A 17309-nucleotide genomic window follows, 5' to 3' on the forward strand; every position below is an offset into this window, starting at 1 on the left:
AATTATGAATCCGTGGGTGCTGAACTGCGATAATATGTCTGGCTCCTTTGTGCATGTCGTGTTTAATGTACACAACTAGTTGCATAATTGTCTCAATGTACCGACGGTTACGTGAAAAAAAAATGCGTAAAGTACGCAGTGATGTCACAGATGGGCGGAGCTTCGAGTGCGAGACGACAACCCAACTCGTGATTGCAGTGCATTCTGGGACTTTATGTAAAGTCAACAATTTAACATGGCGGCGTCCTGCACAAGATCTCTGACTAAGGTCGGTTGGACGATTCTGGAGAGTTCTACGCTCCGCCGACCCGGCACCGGCGTCCTCTTCTCGGCTTGCCGTATGCCCCGCAGGTCCTACTTCGGCGGCGGGACAGGAGCCCGCTCCGGACTGCCGTGGTCTCTGCGGGCTGGAGGAAGCCGTGCTCTGGGCTGCGCCTTCCTCCTCGGCGGCGGTGTGGGGATCTACCATACCGTCAAGCTTTACTGGGCACAGCAGCGACAACTGGCCCAGGAGCAAGCCCAGGTGACATGCTTGATTTCCGGCGAGAGGAAGGGGAAGGTTGCCTTACATGGCAGACCGCAGGATGAAACTTGAATATGATTACCAAAATGTAACAGAGAGAGGAGAAATCAGCGCAAAATATTTGTGCTTTTTTATATACTATTTGTATTTGTGGGTTTATTAACTTTTCCCATTGATTGGCAGTATAGGACCAAGATAAAAAAATAAAAAATAAATAAAATGGCAGGTTTCCACTGCAGATACATATTGATATTGGATGATTGCCCAGCCCTATCTGCATTTTCTATTCTTTAATCAGCATCAGCATCATCATCAGAACATGTCAGTTCACCAAAAACGAGTTTCTGATCACAGAGTGGAATAAAAAATGATCTTTTTTTGAAATGACACCAAAAGTGGAACTGTTTTATAATCCTTCAAACCAAAATAAGAAAAACAATTGACTGAGTCGCCATCGCGAGTTAATGCCAACAAGCTCTACGTGTGTCTCAGGCGCCCTCCACACCTTCGACGTCGGCTTCTCTGTCCCTGACACTGTACCAGTACCAAACGTGTCCGTTCTGCAGCAAAGTGCGAGCCTTCCTGGACTACCACGGCCTGGCTTACCGCGTGGTGGAGGTGAACCCCGTCATGCGGCGGGAGATCAAGTGGTCAGCCTACCGGAAGGTTCCCATCCTCATGGTGGACGAGCACTTGGTAACGCTTAACCCGCAAATATCTGGAGTAGTTTTGATTTGTCTATGACGTCTGCTTTTTTTTTTTTTTTTTTTATGAATCCAACCGCAGCAACTGAACGACTCGTCGGTCATCATCAGCTCACTCAAGACCTACGTAGTCAGCAAGTGAGCACACATATTTTGCCATGACGACAACTCTATTAACTACCTTGACAACGGCTGAAACTTAATAACCGCCTTGATGACAACATTAACGCTTGTATTATTAAATACCTTGACAACTATCTTCACACTACTTGAACACTCTTGTGGATTAACTCTCGACAACTACCTGTTAATAACTGAACAATTCTCTTGACGACTTCAGTAACTAGCATGACGACGACCTACCACATTACATTGAGGATGAGCGCCTGGTTAACAAAGCCAGTTGCTAACCACCGTCATGGTACCATTTCTCTCTGATTGTGCTTTTAGGCTTTGTTGAACGAAAAGAGCCTAGCTGTGTTGAGCTTCCTTGAAAGTAAATATATGAACAACTACCATAATAACATCTTTACAACAACCTTAATAACCAGCGTAACAAATTGGACAACTCTTTGAACTACTACTACCTTAAAGACCATCTTGACAATTACCTCAACAACCTTGGCTAAACCAGTGTGACCCCAACATGACATCCCAAAGCTAGTTTGTCACACTTGACTTTTTTTTTTCTCTCTCCAGGGGTTCCAGCTTGTCTGACATTTTGCGCTGTTACCCAGAGATGAAGTCTGTGAACGACAGCGGCAAGGAGGTGACGGAGTACAACAACAAGTACTGGCTGATGCTCAGCCAGGACGAGACGGCCGCCGTCTACCCCGACAAAGGCAGTCAGAAGTAAAACAAGTGGCGCCGGGCTAGCTAGCAATGCTAAGCTAACTTTTCATTCAACTTTTATGAAAGAAACACTACATCTAGCAGTCATCTTTTTGATTTGCGCTCTTAGCATGTCGGGAAAAAACTTGATTTTTGTTTCAGGGAGGAGATGAAGTGGCGGCAGTGGGCCGACGATTGGCTGGTACACCTGATCTCACCCAACGTCTACCGCAGCACCGGCGAGGCCTTGGCCTCTTTCGACTATATCGTGCGCGAAGGCAAGTTCGGAACCCTGGAGGGATGGTTCGCCAAGTACGTCGGCGCCGCTGCCATGTTTGTCATCGCTAAACGCCTCAAGAGCCGGTGAGTGAGCCGCTCGCAATCGGGGATCATCGGTTTTTGAAGTTTTTTCTCAATTGTCGTCGTTCTTTTGAAACACCCCCCACCTCCTAAAAAGCTTGACGTTTCCCCCATTTTTTCAAATAATTAACAAATCATCTGCATGTAATTTACATATTGTCGGATGCAATAAGGGACCCAAAAAGAGCTACTTTAGTTTTTTTTATTATTATTAATCGGATAATGAATCGGTTATCGCAATTTGAATCTGCAAAATTTCAGAGTTTGCCTAAAAAAAAAAGTTTTCATTACCAGTGATAAGCAAACGAATGCTTTAATCGCAGGCACAACCTCCAAGACGACGTGCGTCAGGACCTGTACAAAGCTGTTAACAACTGGGTGGCGGCCATCGGCAAGAAGAGGAAGTTCATGGGCGGAGAGCAGCCCAACCTGGCCGACTTGGTGAGCAAACGCGGGAATACCGTCGCATCCACACCTGACAAATGAGTCAATCCACGTTATGTTCCAGACGGTGAAAATCCGCGCCATAGCCAAATCTGATTCATTCATTAATTAAAAAAACAACACAATTTAGATGCAGGCCTAATTTTTAGTTCATGACTAAATCACAACTACTTTGATTCATTGAATGAATCACAATAGTTGATTGATTTAATAACTATTTAGTTCATTTCTGCATTTCTGTTATGCCATATGACCGCATTTTCTCTAAACGGGGTTCACTGCATATTGTCAAAAAGCCATAAAAACAAATAAATTGACAATCTCACTGTACTTTTGCCGCTTGCTCATCTCTGGCAGGCCGTGTTTGGCGTCCTGCGTGTCATGGAAGGCCTGCAGGCCTTCGACGACATGATGGCCAACACTAAAGTGAAGCCGTGGTACCGGCGCATGGAGTCGGCCACACGCAACCACGACGGACTCTCACAATCATCACGATAACTGTATCGTTCATCTAAAGACACCAAAACTGCGGGGACTGTTGGAGGCTCATGTGATCCTGCCGTTTTTCCTCTGCAATATTGCAGCCACGGGCAATATTTAATGCAGTATGCAATGGGGTTTTACTGTTAATCTGAATGTTTCCCTTAATGGGTCACATAAAAAAAAAGAAAAAGTGTTAACTTATTCTTGTGTTGCGGCGCTTCCGGGATGCAGGATGGTGACGCGCCTTCTTCAGATGGTGTTTGTCTGAAAGTAAAAAAAGAAATAAAAACATTTAAAATTTCAATCAAATGTGCTTGAAATACAAGATTCGTGCGTCGACTTGCAATGGAGACAAAAAATGTGATTTTCTTCGATTATTTTGTATTGTTGGCCTTTGTGTTGTGTCAACTTTGAGTTACACAAAATAAGTTCATCAAAACCAAGATAGAACACAATTGAACTAAAGAAGCACAAACGCACCTCTGATTGGTCTTTTTCTCCTCAGCACCTCCATCCAATCCAAACAAGGTAGCTCATCACTCAGTTCCTGTGGATCAACTTCAAAAGTTTGAAAGGAAATCGACGCAAATGAAATAGTGTGGCACGTCCAAACACGTTTATTTGCCATTGAGAGCAAAGAGGAGAAGTCGAGTGGAAGTTTTTGCCGTCAGCTGGGGAGGAAAGGCTCTCCGAAGACGTTCCCGTAGGAGGTCTTAAGGAACCGCACATAGTTCTGCAGGCTGCGGTTGGTCTGGTCCGACTGGTCCAGACGCTCCTTCAGGTTCTTTAGCTGGTTCTGGAAGCGACGCTCCATCTGCAGAATGATTTTGAAAATGATCTTCACAATTACCCCTAATTACACAGTTAACAAACAACTAGCTTGACAATTGGGTCAACTACCGATACTTTTATATGACATTGTGGACTCCCTCGACAACAATTTTAACAGGACCTGGATCACGAGTGTCAAGGTCACCTCTTCCTTGCTGCGATGCAACTGACTGAGCTGGGCCTCGGCCCGACTCAGTTGTTCTTGCAGGTCCAGGGCTTTGGACTGTGACCTGCGCTCCTTGTCCAGGACTCTCTCCACGCTTTGGCGGGCCTGCTGCTGGACGTCGTCCAGGGTTTGCTGCAGCTGCTGGGCCAGGACGGCGTTCTCGCGGCTTTTCTGATCTAGCTGTTGCTCCACGCTAAGCACGCTGAGCTCCTTCAGGGTGAGCGCCTCGCACATCTCCTTGTTCTCCACACGCATGGACTCCAGCTTCCTGCAGACACACACCATTTTTTGTTTTTAATCTTTTTTTTTCCCCATACTGTAGTCAGGAGCTGGTACTAAATTTATGTTAGCATGCTAACGTAGCTCTTTTTTTTTTTGGGGGGGGGGGGTAGGTTCCCTTTCCCCCCCCCCACTGAACCTAATTTTGAATGTTTTGTTTTGTTTTTTTTACTACTTCCTCTACTACTTAAATGTATTCACTAAAATTATTATTTTATTTCCATTTTGAAAAATCTAACATGAACACAAAAAGGTAGTAAAGGGTCACGAGCCTGAAAGTAAACGGTAGGATCCAGAGATTCCACACAAGTAAGACTGAAGGACTTGAAAGGTATCAGATGGTGATGGGAAATGGCAGTAGCAAGTTGCTGTTACCTTTCCAGGTTGACTATCTTCTCTTTGAGGACGTTGTTCTCCTCCAGGAGCAACATGTTCCTACGCTGGAACGCCTCAAGTTGAGAACCTTGTTGTTCCACCTTAAAAGCAACACGGAAAAAAACATGTACACCATCTAAACCAAAGATTTTTTTTTGACATCCAGAGAGCTAGGACATCCACGGAAAGATCTGAAGCACCCAGAGACATCCACGGAAAACCCAGAGCACACAAAGAGAGAAAACCAGCCACAGGAAGATCTAGAAAGTCCAAAAAAAGACAGATAAATCTTAAGTGATGCTACCTTGTGTCTAACTTCAGCAAGGGTGGTGTTGTGCTCCAGGTTCCTCCTCTGGTGAGCGTCGGCCTCCTGCTGCGCCTGCGCCAGCTGATCCTCACTGCGGCGGAGGCGCTCGGGAAGCGTCTCTAGCTGTCGCAGGCGTAGCAGCTCCTTCCTCAGCTGCTCATGCTCCCGCTCCCGTGCGGCCGTAGCCTCCTGAGCCTTCAGTTGGGCCTCGTTCATCTTCAGACGCTGCTCCTCACGCTCCAGATCGGCCTGCTGAGCCTGGCCGACAAAGCATCCAGTTTGGCCTATCTGGTATGTTCTGGCCCAGTGACACTTTAAATCTACTTTGTCAGAGGCTGATAGTTGTGATAGAGACTCCATTCCTTAGCTTAGCTACATGCTAACATGCAACTATTCTTACGTGTCCTCGATGGACAGCTCAATGTAGCGTACCTTTCTCTTGTATTTGTCCAACACGGCTTCGCGTTTATTGTACGAGGTCCTAAACTGCAGTGTTTCCTCTTGAGCGACTCGCACTTTCTCCTCGCTGGATGTCAGCTGCGCCTTGAAAAGAAAACCCAACCGCTCACTTGCGGGACTTTCTACGATTTGTCGCGATGTCCTATACCTGCAAAGACTCTTTGTCTAACGTCAAGGCGGTGTTCTGGGCGCTTAGGTGGTGGAGTTGGTTAAGGAGCTCCTCTCGCTCGCCACGACGCCGCTCGTCAGCCACGTGGTGCTGAGCGTTCCACTCGCTCACCTGCCTGGGAAAAGACACAGTCATAGTCTCGCTTGGTCTGGCGTGTCGTCTTTCGAATGAATGGCCTAGCTTAATAATTCAGCCCAGCATAGTTGAGTATGGTGATAGTCAAGTCTTGTCTACTTACTTTTCATATTGCAAAGCACTCAAAAGTCTGTCGCAATCCAACATAGTCTGGACATTGAATAATCTGGTCCAATAAAACATGGCCCGACGTGGTATGACATTGCTTGTACTCACAATTGGAGCGCAGCCACGTTGTCCTCCAGCTGACTTCTGGCCGTGGCCTCCTTCGAGATGCGCAGGCGTAGCTCGCTACACGTGGACAACGCTTGCGCCAACTGCGACTCCTTCAACAACGACAGGCGGTTCTTTCGTTCTGAGGTCATTCCCATTTTTTCATCAAGTACCCTCTCCTGTAGTCTCTCCGGTCTGTCGTAGTCGAGTCACCTCGTACCTTCTCCTGAAGTCTGGCTGCCATCTGCCTGGACGCCTCTTCGGCCCGCTCGGCATGGCGGGTAAGCAACGCCAGGGCCGCCTCGTCGTCGTTTTCCCGTCGTTGCTCGTAAGTCTGCTGCAGACACTGATTTAGATAGGGTTTAGTTTTTGTCACACAGTTTACGCTGTCATAGTCTAGGACGGGGTAGGTTAGTTGAATTAGCATAGCCTGTTCTAGTCTTGTCCAGTGTGTAACCAGATTTATAGTTGCACTAAATTCAGATTACCGTATTTTCCGCCCTATAAGGCGCACCTAAAAACCAAAAATTTTCTCAAAAACCAACAGTGCGCAAATTCAAACTGGCCCGAAGTATTGTGTCATGAAATCAATCATAAGTGGCCCGCTGAAGACTATGAATCATTATTTTATGATTATAAAGTAATTGGTTTCGTCTGAAGTTGAAATAAAAAAAGATAAAATGGAGAATGATTTGATTTGGATTAAAAATCTGACATGATGCATTAATGGTGCGCCTTATAGTCCGGTGCGCCTTATATAAGGATAAAGTTTTAAAATGGGCCATTCATTGAAGGTGCGCCTTATAGTCCGGTGCGCCTTATAGGCCGGAAAATACGGTAATATGTCAAACTTGAATGCAAAGTGGACCTGCAGCTGAGCGGCCATTGTGACTTTTTCTGCCTGTAGTCGACTCAGCTGAGATTCCAAATGGTCTCGAGTAGACGACAAGATTCTAGAAAGCTCCTCTGTCGTCTTGGCGTGGTCCTGACATGGAAGACAGAGAGAAATAAACACGGGCTGCGGAATTGAGCCGTTGAAATGTAAGAATTTTTCCTCTATTTTTATTTATGAAGGCTGTTTGTCAGATCTGAAACCGTCAGATCGTCAGTCAGTCAGAAACCGTTCTGACTGTTGCGTGACATGCTAAGTTGCGGCAATTGCCCACCTTCTCAAATTCCAAAGACTCTGTAAGCTGGGAAGCTTCTTTCTCCTTGCTGCAAAGCTTGGACACAAGTCTCTAGAAGACACAAAAACATCCAAAGATCTATTCTGTTAACAAATCCCATCCAACAAGATTGTCATCCTTGAGCTGATGGCAATCGTGATAGTTAAAGTTGTGATTGTGTTATGATTATAATGATAGATGCTCACTATATTCTCAGCCTCAACTTGGGCCAGCCTCCTCTTGAAGGCTTCCTTCTCGTCAGAGTGTCTCTCTGCTTCGCTCTGCTAAAAAGAGAAAGAAAAAGCAACAGTAGTACTGTACTCATACAAGTCTTGTCAACAAACATAGTCAGTAAGACTTGAATGAATTACAAAATATTAGTTTATCATCGTTTAGTCATGTCTTGCAATAGGATAGGATATCAAACTCATTTTTGATAATTGACACATGGAGTCCATGCGCGATTTGTCTTGGCGGGCCACATAAAATGATGTGGCGGGCCGTATCCGGTCCCCGGGCCTTGAGTTTGACACCCATGGTCCTTCCTTGTACCTGCCGATGGCTCCAGTCTCTGAGGAGGTCCCTGAGGCTGTGATTGGTGTTGTCAAAAATCTCCATCCTCTCCATGAGAAGCTGACGATGCCGTGCGAGTGTGGACATCTGAAGCTTGGACGGACGCTTGTCCTGCGAAATCCACCTCCATCTTGTTAGTGTCAGCTGCCACCACCCACATTTTGACCTTTCCAAAATGTTTGTAAACAAAAGGTGCCCAGATACTTTCGGGTGGCAGAAAGTGAGTGACATATTACCCGTTGAAATGTCAATCCCACACTCAGAAGACATTTTACATTTGGAAGTCACAATTTTGAACTAGTGCAGTCGAGAAGAAATTATTATCTTGTTTTCTCAATGACTCTACCTTGATCAAATGCAATAGAAGGGTTTGCCAGTGACACCTGAAAGTCCGCGTGATGTCAAGGTGAAAAGGTCAACTGCCATGGACAAGCCGGATGACAAATTACCTTAGCCAGGCCGTCCAGGGTTTCCTTGAAAGAGGCAAGTTGATTGGCTACCGCCACGCCATCCACTTCCGCCTCCACCAGGGCCCGCAGCAGGACCTCAGTCTCCGAGGGCGGGACCTGTCCTCTGACATGCAGACAAAAACTCGTCCAGAGCTAGCCCACTTCTATTACGTACTTGTATTATTACAAATATTTCATGTACTATAACAATAATCTAGGCTAGCATAGATTCGTGTAGTAGTAGCATTAGCTAGCCTAGCATAGTCCGGTGTAGTACATTCATAACATTGTTTCATAGTTGTCGAGCATAATCCAGGACAGTAATAATATAGCAGGTTAATTCTACCACAGTCAAGCTAATAATTGTCAATTGCGGGTATATGAAGCCCTTTGAGATGTTTCTGTGATTAATAAATTTGACTCGACTCAAGTAATTGTTTTTTGCATGTTACTTGTTTGAACGCTGGCTGTTTCCTTGCTCTTTGAGCAGCAGGCTGAGGTTCTTCCTCAGTATCGTGGTGTCATCGTCTTGCTCATCACTTTCCCGCCGGACATTATCTGACTGCACTCGGCTTCTCTGAAAATAAAAGCACAATACAAATAAGACATCATACAATATGCCAATGTTAACACAAAATAAAATAGGGACCTGCTCTCGTCTGCAAGATGAGATTCCGGGAGGGATCCAAGGGGCTCGACTGGTAGATCTCCTACGATCCCCTCTCGGCTGAACATCGCTACTCCTCTCCTGCACAACAAATACGACCACAGTTTAGGAGAATAATTGCTGATCTAAATCCATGGTCTAATCTATGAGTACCATGTTCAGCTACAGTAATAGTCTAGACCAGGGGTCTTCAGTCCTAGTCAATCTTGGTCCTCTACCATTAGACTACATGGTCTGTGCATTAACAAACTATATCTTAATGCAAGTTTCGGTCGAAAAAAATGGAGGTATGTTGTACGAGTATTTACCTGCGAGGTCCTGATAGGGCTCCTTCTCATGTGAACGTGCACCGGTGTGCTCTCCACTACATGGACGTGTACGGGAGGAGGAGAATGTCTCGTTCTCATTCTTGCCCAATGTAAAAAAAACTCAACGTCATTCCACGTTTTACCAAAAGAAACAACCTCCGATATTATTTTCTAAATAAAAAAAAGCATCACTCCCGGACTACTGAAGTCTTTTTTCAGAATGTAAAAGCGACTACGAATAACTACCGAACAATGTTTGGAGCGTCAAACGGTCGCCTTCTGATTGGCTGTGGGGTATAACATATACGCATTCTGATTGGGTTATTTTAAGAGTCAGGCTCGGTGATTGGCAGAGGTTTGATTGTTGTTGCTCGTAGTTACCCCTACACTGAGCGACGCTTGGCTTTTGAAACGCATCCTGTTGTTTTTTTAAAATGGTAATATAAAAAAATAGAAACTTGGGATTAATTGTGGTTATTTCCTTATTATTAAAAAATTGCGGTTCCAAAAAGAGCGCGCGCACTTTTCCGGAAAGAGCTGTAGCATCGAATTAAAACGTCATGTTTCAATATACGCAGTTAATGAAAACGAAATGGTCGTTCATTCTTAATTTTTAGTCGTGTTTCTGCTTTTTTTGTTTTATTTTTGCTTCACTTCTATTTTATGTACGTTTGTCTATTTTGTTTATGTAAACGTTGCCAATGTTAAATAAAGATCAGGGGAAATGGTCGCTTTTCCGGGTATGACCGAGCATAAAAAAAGCATCGTAGAGAAAATCGCTCAAAATCCACAACTGTTATAAATCAGACTGGATGTTTTATAACCCTGTACATAACGTGCTGTGACCAAACACAGTTTTAAACGGACCAAAGCATTTCCAAAATGGTCATTTGCCTCGAGAATGCGATTGTCCACGCTTAGAAAATAAAGTTGCCAAGCTTGCATCTTGTCGGCAGGTGTATCCATGCGGCTAAAGATTGCGTCGCACATTGCGTCATCAAGATGATCAAAAATGGAAAATAATGCTACTTGTGGCCGCCGTGTGATGGCCAGCCGCGTTGTGTGTCGACACAAAGGGGAAGCGCCGATACCCTCATTCTGTGCGGGGCATACGGACACAAGGTGGCCTACGGCTCGGGTAACCATCACAGGATGGCGTTGTCCGGCCGCAACCACGCTACTCTGGGGTCGGCGATTACACGTACAAATGTGAGAACCCACACGGCTTTCAGGTTGAAGTGGTCACCTCGAACATGGCCTGCAGGGAGGCACTTCTCCTAGTTCCCGGGGCCATATGCCCGCGGTGTAGTGCATTTTGTATTAATGGGATTATTTCAAAAAGATTAAACAAAATTACTGTCCTTGAGTATATCACAAACTGGAACGATGATGACAGAAAATGGTTTTTAAAGTAACTCAAAAAGTCTCATCCAAAGTTTGATGCAAGATTTTTTAGGAGGAAAACTGCATTAAGGTAAGGTTTGTATTTTAACCTGCAAAAACCAGACATTTCAAAAACAATTTTTAGAAAAGTTACTATTTTATAAAACATTTTTAAAATGTTAACGGATGGACGTTATTGCACCCCAAAGTGATTTTGTAGCTGAGCAGCTGTTGTTCTAAATTGGGCCTACCAGGCGAGCTCTTGTCCCATCGCCGTCACACCGTTCATGTTCAAGGTCTCATCGTAGATCGCCTGCAAAGAGAAAACTTTGCCTCCAGCCTGCAGATCACTCCAAGTTCCTTCATCAGATGACCTACTGTGTTTGAACACTCCCACACACAGGTATATACACATGAACATTTTATTATTGAATCAAAAAGTAAGTTTACACCTCAAACAGTTTCTTTCCCCACTGCCAAGCGGAAAAAAAGGTGAAGCTGTTTTTTCTTTTAAATATCCATGAGGTGACCATTGTAGGGGCCAAAATTTACAAGCTTTTTTTTCCCATTTTGTTCTTTATTAAAAATGTCATTTCAAATTCCATGGATATCTGTAAAACAATACAATGAAAACAACAAAAAAATAAGTCCCATAGAAATGGTGTCAAAATAACGACTCTTACACCCCCTCCCCCGTGCACTTAGCCCCCCCCCCCCCCCCCCCCATACTAGTAGCCAACATGCCTCCCCTCCCTCTTAACATGAAAGGAATGAGCTGTTGGGGGTAAAGAAAATCTTCCAGAAATGAAAAGTAAAAAAAAAAAAAAGATAATGAGGTCTTCTAGTGCTAAGGTGACTACACCATGGCTTCTCACCACACCTGAAAACAGGAGCACATCTGTGGGAAGTGTCTTCAAATTCTACAATTCTATTTTTTTTTTTTATTATGTAATATCTTCAACAAGAGAGCAAGGAGAGATGAACCCCAAGGGTTGTTTGTGTCGGTACGTATACTCACAATTGGGGGAGGAAAAAGTGCCGCCGGCCTTTTCTTAGAGATCGAAACGGAACCCGCGGGTGAAGGAGGAGAAAAAGGGGGCGTCCGAATGTCAAAAATGAAGCGCACGCATGGACTTAATAAAACAACGACAAAAACAAAATGAACAGCAAAAATAAACCTTTGCTCCCGAATATGAATTGATAAAGCAAATGGGGACTAGAAAGGTGAGGAGGACGCGGCCGGGCTTCTCAGTCGTCTTCTCCCTCGTCGTCCTACGTGGGGAAAACAGCCAAGTTAGTCATATCGATCTATCTATCCATCCATCCATCCATCCATCCATCTAGCAACCGGCAAAAGAAATTACTCGCTTGCTACCTCTCCATCTTCTCCATCATCATCGTCGTCGTCTTCTCCGTCCTCGTCGCCCTCCTCGTCGATGTCCTCCAGGCCTTCTTCATCCTCTTCGTCCTCTTCGCCTTCGCCCTCCTCATCGTCCATGTCAGGGACCTGATGACAGCAATGCAGATTTAACACCCATTTTTGTGTGTGCGCGTGTGTGTGTGTGGTGGGGGAACGTACCAGGTAGTACTGCAGCGGGTTAGGCCAGATGTCGTCCTTAATGACCTCTCCCAACTCGTCAGCGCCGGCGTCAGCGTGGTCGGTGAACCAGGTGAAGAAGCTCTCGGGCTCTTCGTGTTGCCTCTTGCGGCCTGCTTTGTTCTGCGTCTGACTGGAGCGTTTGGTCAAGTCCTTGCCAGAAACACACACATCCAAAATTCCATTTAAATGTGGGAGAAAGGCTGCAGAAAAATCGCTACGATATGAATTTGCCGATAAATATTACATCTATTACACACACGTGTGTGCTCAATTCTGTCTAGAGTCTGGCTTCAAATGAAATTTTTGTGACAATTAAGGGACTCAAAAAGAGAACCGTTATTTAATTCAGCGGGGATGTTTGACACCACTTTTGTCAGACCAATTTCTACTCAGAGTACTCACCGATACTACTTTAGACGTGTTCAATTTCATTCCAACAATGGTAAAAACGTCAGGAAACAAAACAAATTGTTCTTTCTGTTGAGAATGATTCGCCCATGTGTCAAACTGCCGCAGCATAATGCGAATTACCTGTCCACCCCTATTATTCAGTATACAAATCATTTTGATAATCGATTATCCAACAAACAAAATGGAGTAGGACTGAAAAAATACATAGAGGGACCCCCCCCACAAATAATGCATATCGGCATTTTGGGACTTACCTTTCCCGATTTCCATTTGATTTCCGTTGACTTTGAAGACGGGTCGCCGCTCTCGTTCAGGTGGAATTCTTTGGAAAGGACTTTGTTTTCGAAGTACGGGTTCTCGTCGAAATACTGCAAGAAACGCAAGCAATGTCAACTGCGCCTTCGTTTTGTGCCAAGTGTGAGAAGGGCTTCAAGATGTACTTACAAAATCTATTCTGTAGCCTGACTTTATGTCTTCAAACTCTGTCACCTCCACTCGGCTCAGGTAGTGAAGCGCCTCTTCATCCTCCTCCCCCAGTAGGGCGGATACTTTGGGAGACAAAAATTCAAAAGATGCTCAATAAAAGCAAAAATAAAAACAGCCGGCCGTCGGGTCGCACTGCTCGGGGTCCTGACCTTGTGGATGGTTGACAAATGTGGTGACCCAAAAGTTGGGGATTTTGGCGATCAGTTCTGATCTCTTCTGAAAGAACGGCTGGCGGAGTTTGTTGTACTTCTGTTCTACTTTCAGGATCTCCTCGCTGGCCTGCTCGTTCAACCTGTTCACAAAAAAGGCTTTTAAAAAAAAAAAAAAATCAAGCGTTCAAACAGTCCGTGCATTTTACGATGTGCAAAAGTCAATTTTTGTAAGACTTCAGTTCTTCATTTTTGTAATTATTTAGACATTTAAAAAATTATATAATGACATATTTGTGGGTAAAATTTTATTACGTCACTTTTAAAAGTACACTTTTTTAAAATTTCGATCAAATGATTTGGCTGAGCTTGAACGCGCTTGTGACACAAAATGGGGGGGCGGGGGGCACGCCAAAGAAACAAAGGGGTTTTCTCAAGGCTACACAATTAACATTACCTGTCGATTTCATTTTGAACTTCATCAATGTGTTCAATCGCTTCCTGTTGCTCCTTTTCTGTCGGATGGGAAACAAAAGATTACAAAACGTTAGTATTTGGCACAAGAGGTAAAAATGGATTGGGGGGGGGGAGGCAGAGCTACTTTGTACATTTGGTCCAACTGAACCACGTTCGAATTCTCGAGAAATCACATTGGAAGTCCGACATTGTGGTGCAGAGTTGCGTTCAGGGCCAATCGCGGGACATGTGGCTCGTTGTTTCCTGCCGGCTGCTGGCCGCCTCCGAGGCCGCGTGGTTTAAATGTGGGACACACAACTCGACAGTTGAGCGCAACGCAGCCGTGCGGGCTAGCTAGCGAACGAGGAGCCCTTTGATTTTTCATTAAGCCCCAAATCCCCATCGTCCCCGAAAATACTCCTAACGTGTAATTTACGTGTTTCTTCTTTCAAATGGCTTTCAAACGCAACCAAAAATGTCGATGGAATAGCGTTAGGTAACCGCTACAACAACAACACGCTAGCACACACGCTTGCGAGTAAAACGCAAATATTTGAAAGGGACTACTTTCATTTGGGCGCTTGTGGAACGTCACAATCCGCTTCAAAATCACGAGGAACATGAAAGTAAATGCGCGCGAGGCCAACTCGCGAGGCAAAAACGCCAGCTAACCATGCTAAATGGAGGAGGAAAAGAAACGGGGGGAAAGCTAACATGGCTTCCCCCGTGCCCGACAACAGCACGCTAAGCTAACAAAACGAGCCACGATGCCGACAAGCGGACACAAAATAGTCGAATCCAAACACAAACGTGTGGCAATGCCTACAATAGACGAGGAAGGGCATTAAAAGCGAGAAGAGACCACGCGTGGAAAATGCGTTGCGGGGAAGAAAGTGAGGGGGGAAAATGGCGGTGAAACAAGGAGGCCGCCATGACGCTTACCGGAGGTCTCGTCCGCTCCGTCGTGGTTCGAGTTGAGCTCCTTTTTACTCACTTTTGCCGCCGAGGCCGACATGGTTGGTCGCGAGGGGAGCAAATAATAAGAAGCCGGGTCGGGGTTGCAGGGGGTTCTGTTCTCGAGAGAGAGCGAGAGCGCGACTCAATGGGCGTAAAGTTGAGGCGAGATGAGGGGGGGGAAAGCCACCAACGTGCTGCTGGCGTGCGCGCACACACAATGTGAGTGAACGAGGACGAGCTCGCACAAAGTAAGATAGGAGGCGCTGCTGGGATCGATACAGGACGTCGATTACAAAGTTGCGCTTGATATTGACGGATACCAGTAATCATAAAGTTGGCATTACAATGAATTCTAATTCATTCCAAAATTAAACTTGGATCAAAACGGTTTGACTTGTCATTTTTTATTTATCGGACTGCCCTCAGCTTCTGCTGATCATTTGTAGGATAAGTGGCTCAGAAAGGGACATGGAGTTATTTGTCTTAGTATCTTATCTTTTTTTTTTCCCGAGTGATGATTTTATGCGCTTTACTAAAAATATTGACAATGTATGTAAAGAGTTTCTCTGCTCTTTTTTTCCTGCACAAATATTTTTTTTATTCTGACAATACATGTTTTCTAAATACCGATAATAATCATTAAACCCCAAAACTGCCAGGGATTTCTTTTAATCATAATACAAGTAAATAAACTCATCATGTCATCATTAATGAAGCAAAAATATTAAGATCAACCAAAATTGTCATAAATTACGAATGACGATGATATTGGCCGTAGACGGTGTGGGATCGGATCGATAGCAAATGTTTCAGTATCGCGCACAACTATCAGAAGCCTCACGAGCCCGCCTCCCACTCGCTGCTGCCGCCTGCCCACCAGCGAGGTCTGGCAAACTCCGCCTCTCAAAATAGGGCACCATCCGAGCATCCTTCGACCCCGTCAAATCGCACCCAATGGAATGGCCGACCAAGGCAACCTCCTTGGGTCAAACGTGTCTTTTATCGAATTGATCCCTGCCGGGTGCCACCCTTTAAGCTTCTTAAGGGCGCTTGTCAGCCGCGGGCTGTATTTAAAGGCTAATTGCAACAAGACTTTGTGGTTTTAAGTCACGGTAATTACATTCGTCAGTCACTATCCACGGAATAGCAACACGTGCTCATACAGCCCGTTACTTACGCTAAACTTGCAAAATGACACCACATTGCAGTTCAAATTCAGAGGCGCCTGTGCTTTGAGGTTGACCATGAAGGCCACATTTGATCAGCCAACTTTAAAGAGGCTTTGAAATAGCGACTTTAAAACATGTCACGCTTCCTACCACTTTCTACAATGACTTTTAAAAAGTAACTTCAATTAATTTCACCTAAATGTAGAAAAATATGTTAGATTACTGTACAAATCGGCATGATGGTTATGATTTCAGGCTGTCCCTGATAGTCACGCCCGACCAACTAGATAAAATGACATTTTCAGACACAAGTGGCCTATACATAAACAAACCATGCCTGTTTCCTCTCTTGACTTTATGATTATCTATGCCGTTAGAATAGAAACAACAAAATGTGGCAAAATACATCACCGTAATACTTCGTTTGCTATGGCTTCAGGCTGTCCCCGAAGGGACGCTTTAAGCAATTGGTTCTTAAAAAGAACTTGAACGTAGAAGAGGACTTTAAAAGTCTGCAATTCAGCTGTTTCGCACATAAACGTTCAACAGAACAATTGCACCAATGTAAATTTGATTACAATTTGTTTGAAAAAAAAACCAAAAACGAACCCATTGTTATTTGCTGCGAAGTCGCGACGGTTTTCTGTTTCCTCATCAACTTTGAAGCATGGCACATACTTGTATTTTACTGCCCCCTGGTGGCCAACGTGCAGACACCGCAAGGCCCAGCACAAAACCATTAAAACGACTGCAACCTGAGGCACAGTTTAATTCCTTAAATTCTATGGTTTTATTGTGTGTACGTATGTGTGTGTTTACAGACACTTCATAAAACCATATTATAATAAAATAAGCATTTTCCACAGCTTCATACATCTTTCTGGTTAGTCAAACTCCAAAATGAGAATTATATTCCTATTAGTAGTTGGGTTTTTTTTGTGTTGCTGCTCTGCCATTAGAGGGTGTCGCTAATGAGTTATCCCATCATTTGCTGGCCTATCTGCATGTGAACACGTGAACTCCGACCGAGCCCAGATCAGTGATGGCACCCTGCAGAACTCCTCCCTCCCTTCCTCCCTCCTCCTCCTCCTGCGCTCATCCTCCTCCCCATCCTCCTCCGCCTCCTCTCCCTCAAGGGGAGCAGATTAGCTTTGGCAGTGTTGTCAGATGCAGCAGGAAGCGGATGCGGCGGGATGCGAGGAGGCAGACGGGATGGAAGTGGAAGAGGAGGAGGAGGAGGAAGGGGAGGAGGAGGC

The 17309-nt window shown here is 44.9% G+C and overlaps 3 protein-coding genes across 6 annotated transcripts; 1 reads left to right on the top strand and 2 right to left on the bottom strand.

Annotated features, from left to right (window-relative positions):
- Positions 1–187: 187 nt before the first annotated feature.
- Positions 188–3573, top strand: ptgesl (prostaglandin E synthase 2-like). 2 transcript variants are annotated; one of them, XM_061279212.1, is made up of 7 exons: positions 188–523; positions 1016–1219; positions 1310–1365; positions 1927–2079; positions 2221–2421; positions 2742–2859; positions 3220–3573. In XM_061279212.1, the coding sequence occupies exons 1-7, from the start codon at positions 236–238 to the stop codon at positions 3358–3360; spliced, it is 1161 nt and encodes a 386-aa protein (XP_061135196.1). In that variant the 5' UTR covers positions 188–235; the 3' UTR covers positions 3361–3573. The 2 variants fall into 2 exon arrangements, with proteins under 2 accessions (XP_061135196.1, XP_061135197.1); XM_061279213.1 differs by having other exon boundaries at positions 388–523; positions 1090–1219.
- Positions 3574–3942: 369 nt separating this feature from the next.
- LOC133154405 (outer dense fiber protein 2-like) lies at positions 3943–9742 on the bottom strand. 3 transcript variants are annotated; one of them, XM_061279106.1, is made up of 16 exons: positions 9443–9742; positions 9117–9215; positions 8920–9044; positions 8468–8591; positions 7998–8129; positions 7652–7729; positions 7446–7517; positions 7148–7264; positions 6500–6613; positions 6283–6392; positions 5911–6046; positions 5736–5846; positions 5301–5561; positions 4997–5097; positions 4322–4610; positions 3943–4159 (listed from the first exon to the last, which is right to left on the bottom strand). In XM_061279106.1, exons 1-16 carry the CDS (start codon positions 9539–9541, stop codon positions 4013–4015), a joined length of 2115 nt encoding a protein of 704 aa, XP_061135090.1. In that variant the 5' UTR covers positions 9542–9742; the 3' UTR covers positions 3943–4012. The 3 variants fall into 3 exon arrangements, with proteins under 3 accessions (XP_061135090.1, XP_061135089.1, XP_061135088.1); XM_061279105.1 differs by having other exon boundaries at positions 6500–6616; XM_061279104.1 differs by having other exon boundaries at positions 6500–6625; positions 9443–9741.
- A 2001-nt stretch (positions 9743–11743) lies between these two features.
- Positions 11744–15117, bottom strand: LOC133154488 (protein SET). Its single transcript, XM_061279259.1, has 8 exons — positions 14870–15117; positions 13929–13986; positions 13472–13614; positions 13281–13384; positions 13091–13204; positions 12405–12575; positions 12201–12332; positions 11744–12097 (listed from the first exon to the last, which is right to left on the bottom strand). Exons 1-8 carry the CDS (start codon positions 14940–14942, stop codon positions 12074–12076), a joined length of 819 nt encoding a protein of 272 aa, XP_061135243.1. The 5' UTR covers positions 14943–15117; the 3' UTR covers positions 11744–12073.
- Positions 15118–17309: the final 2192 nt, after the last annotated feature.

This window comes from Syngnathus typhle, linkage group LG5, assembly GCF_033458585.1.
Source record: "Syngnathus typhle isolate RoL2023-S1 ecotype Sweden linkage group LG5, RoL_Styp_1.0, whole genome shotgun sequence".
Taxonomy (NCBI): Eukaryota; Metazoa; Chordata; class Actinopteri; order Syngnathiformes; family Syngnathidae; genus Syngnathus; species Syngnathus typhle.

What these genes read in the sequence shown, in the direction of transcription:
- ptgesl (XM_061279212.1), top strand. Translation starts at nt 236, where the DNA reads ATGGCGGCGTCCTGCACAAGATCTCTGACTAAGGTCGGTTGGACGATT. An exon ending in CCCGACAAAGGCAGTCAGAA is followed by an intron (nt 2,080 to 2,220) that starts GTAAAACAAGTG and finishes TTTTTGTTTCAG; the next exon opens with GGAGGAGATGAAGTGGCGGC. An exon ending in GCTAAACGCCTCAAGAGCCG is followed by an intron (nt 2,422 to 2,741) that starts GTGAGTGAGCCG and finishes CTTTAATCGCAG; the next exon opens with GCACAACCTCCAAGACGACG.
- LOC133154405 (XM_061279104.1), bottom strand. Translation starts at nt 9,541, where the DNA reads ATGAGAACGAGACATTCTCCTCCTCCCGTACACGTCCATGTAGTGGAG. An exon ending in AACGTGGCTGCGCTCCAATT is followed by an intron (nt 6,047 to 6,282) that starts GTGAGTACAAGC and finishes GTCTTTTCCCAG; the next exon opens with GCAGGTGAGCGAGTGGAACG. An exon ending in TAGACAAAGAGTCTTTGCAG is followed by an intron (nt 5,847 to 5,910) that starts GTATAGGACATC and finishes TTTCTTTTCAAG; the next exon opens with GCGCAGCTGACATCCAGCGA.
- LOC133154488 (XM_061279259.1), bottom strand. Translation starts at nt 14,942, where the DNA reads ATGTCGGCCTCGGCGGCAAAAGTGAGTAAAAAGGAGCTCAACTCGAAC. An exon ending in CGGAGCGGACGAGACCTCCG is followed by an intron (nt 13,987 to 14,869) that starts GTAAGCGTCATG and finishes CCCATCCGACAG; the next exon opens with AAAAGGAGCAACAGGAAGCG. An exon ending in ATGATGGAGAAGATGGAGAG is followed by an intron (nt 12,098 to 12,200) that starts GTAGCAAGCGAG and finishes TTCCCCACGTAG; the next exon opens with GACGACGAGGGAGAAGACGA.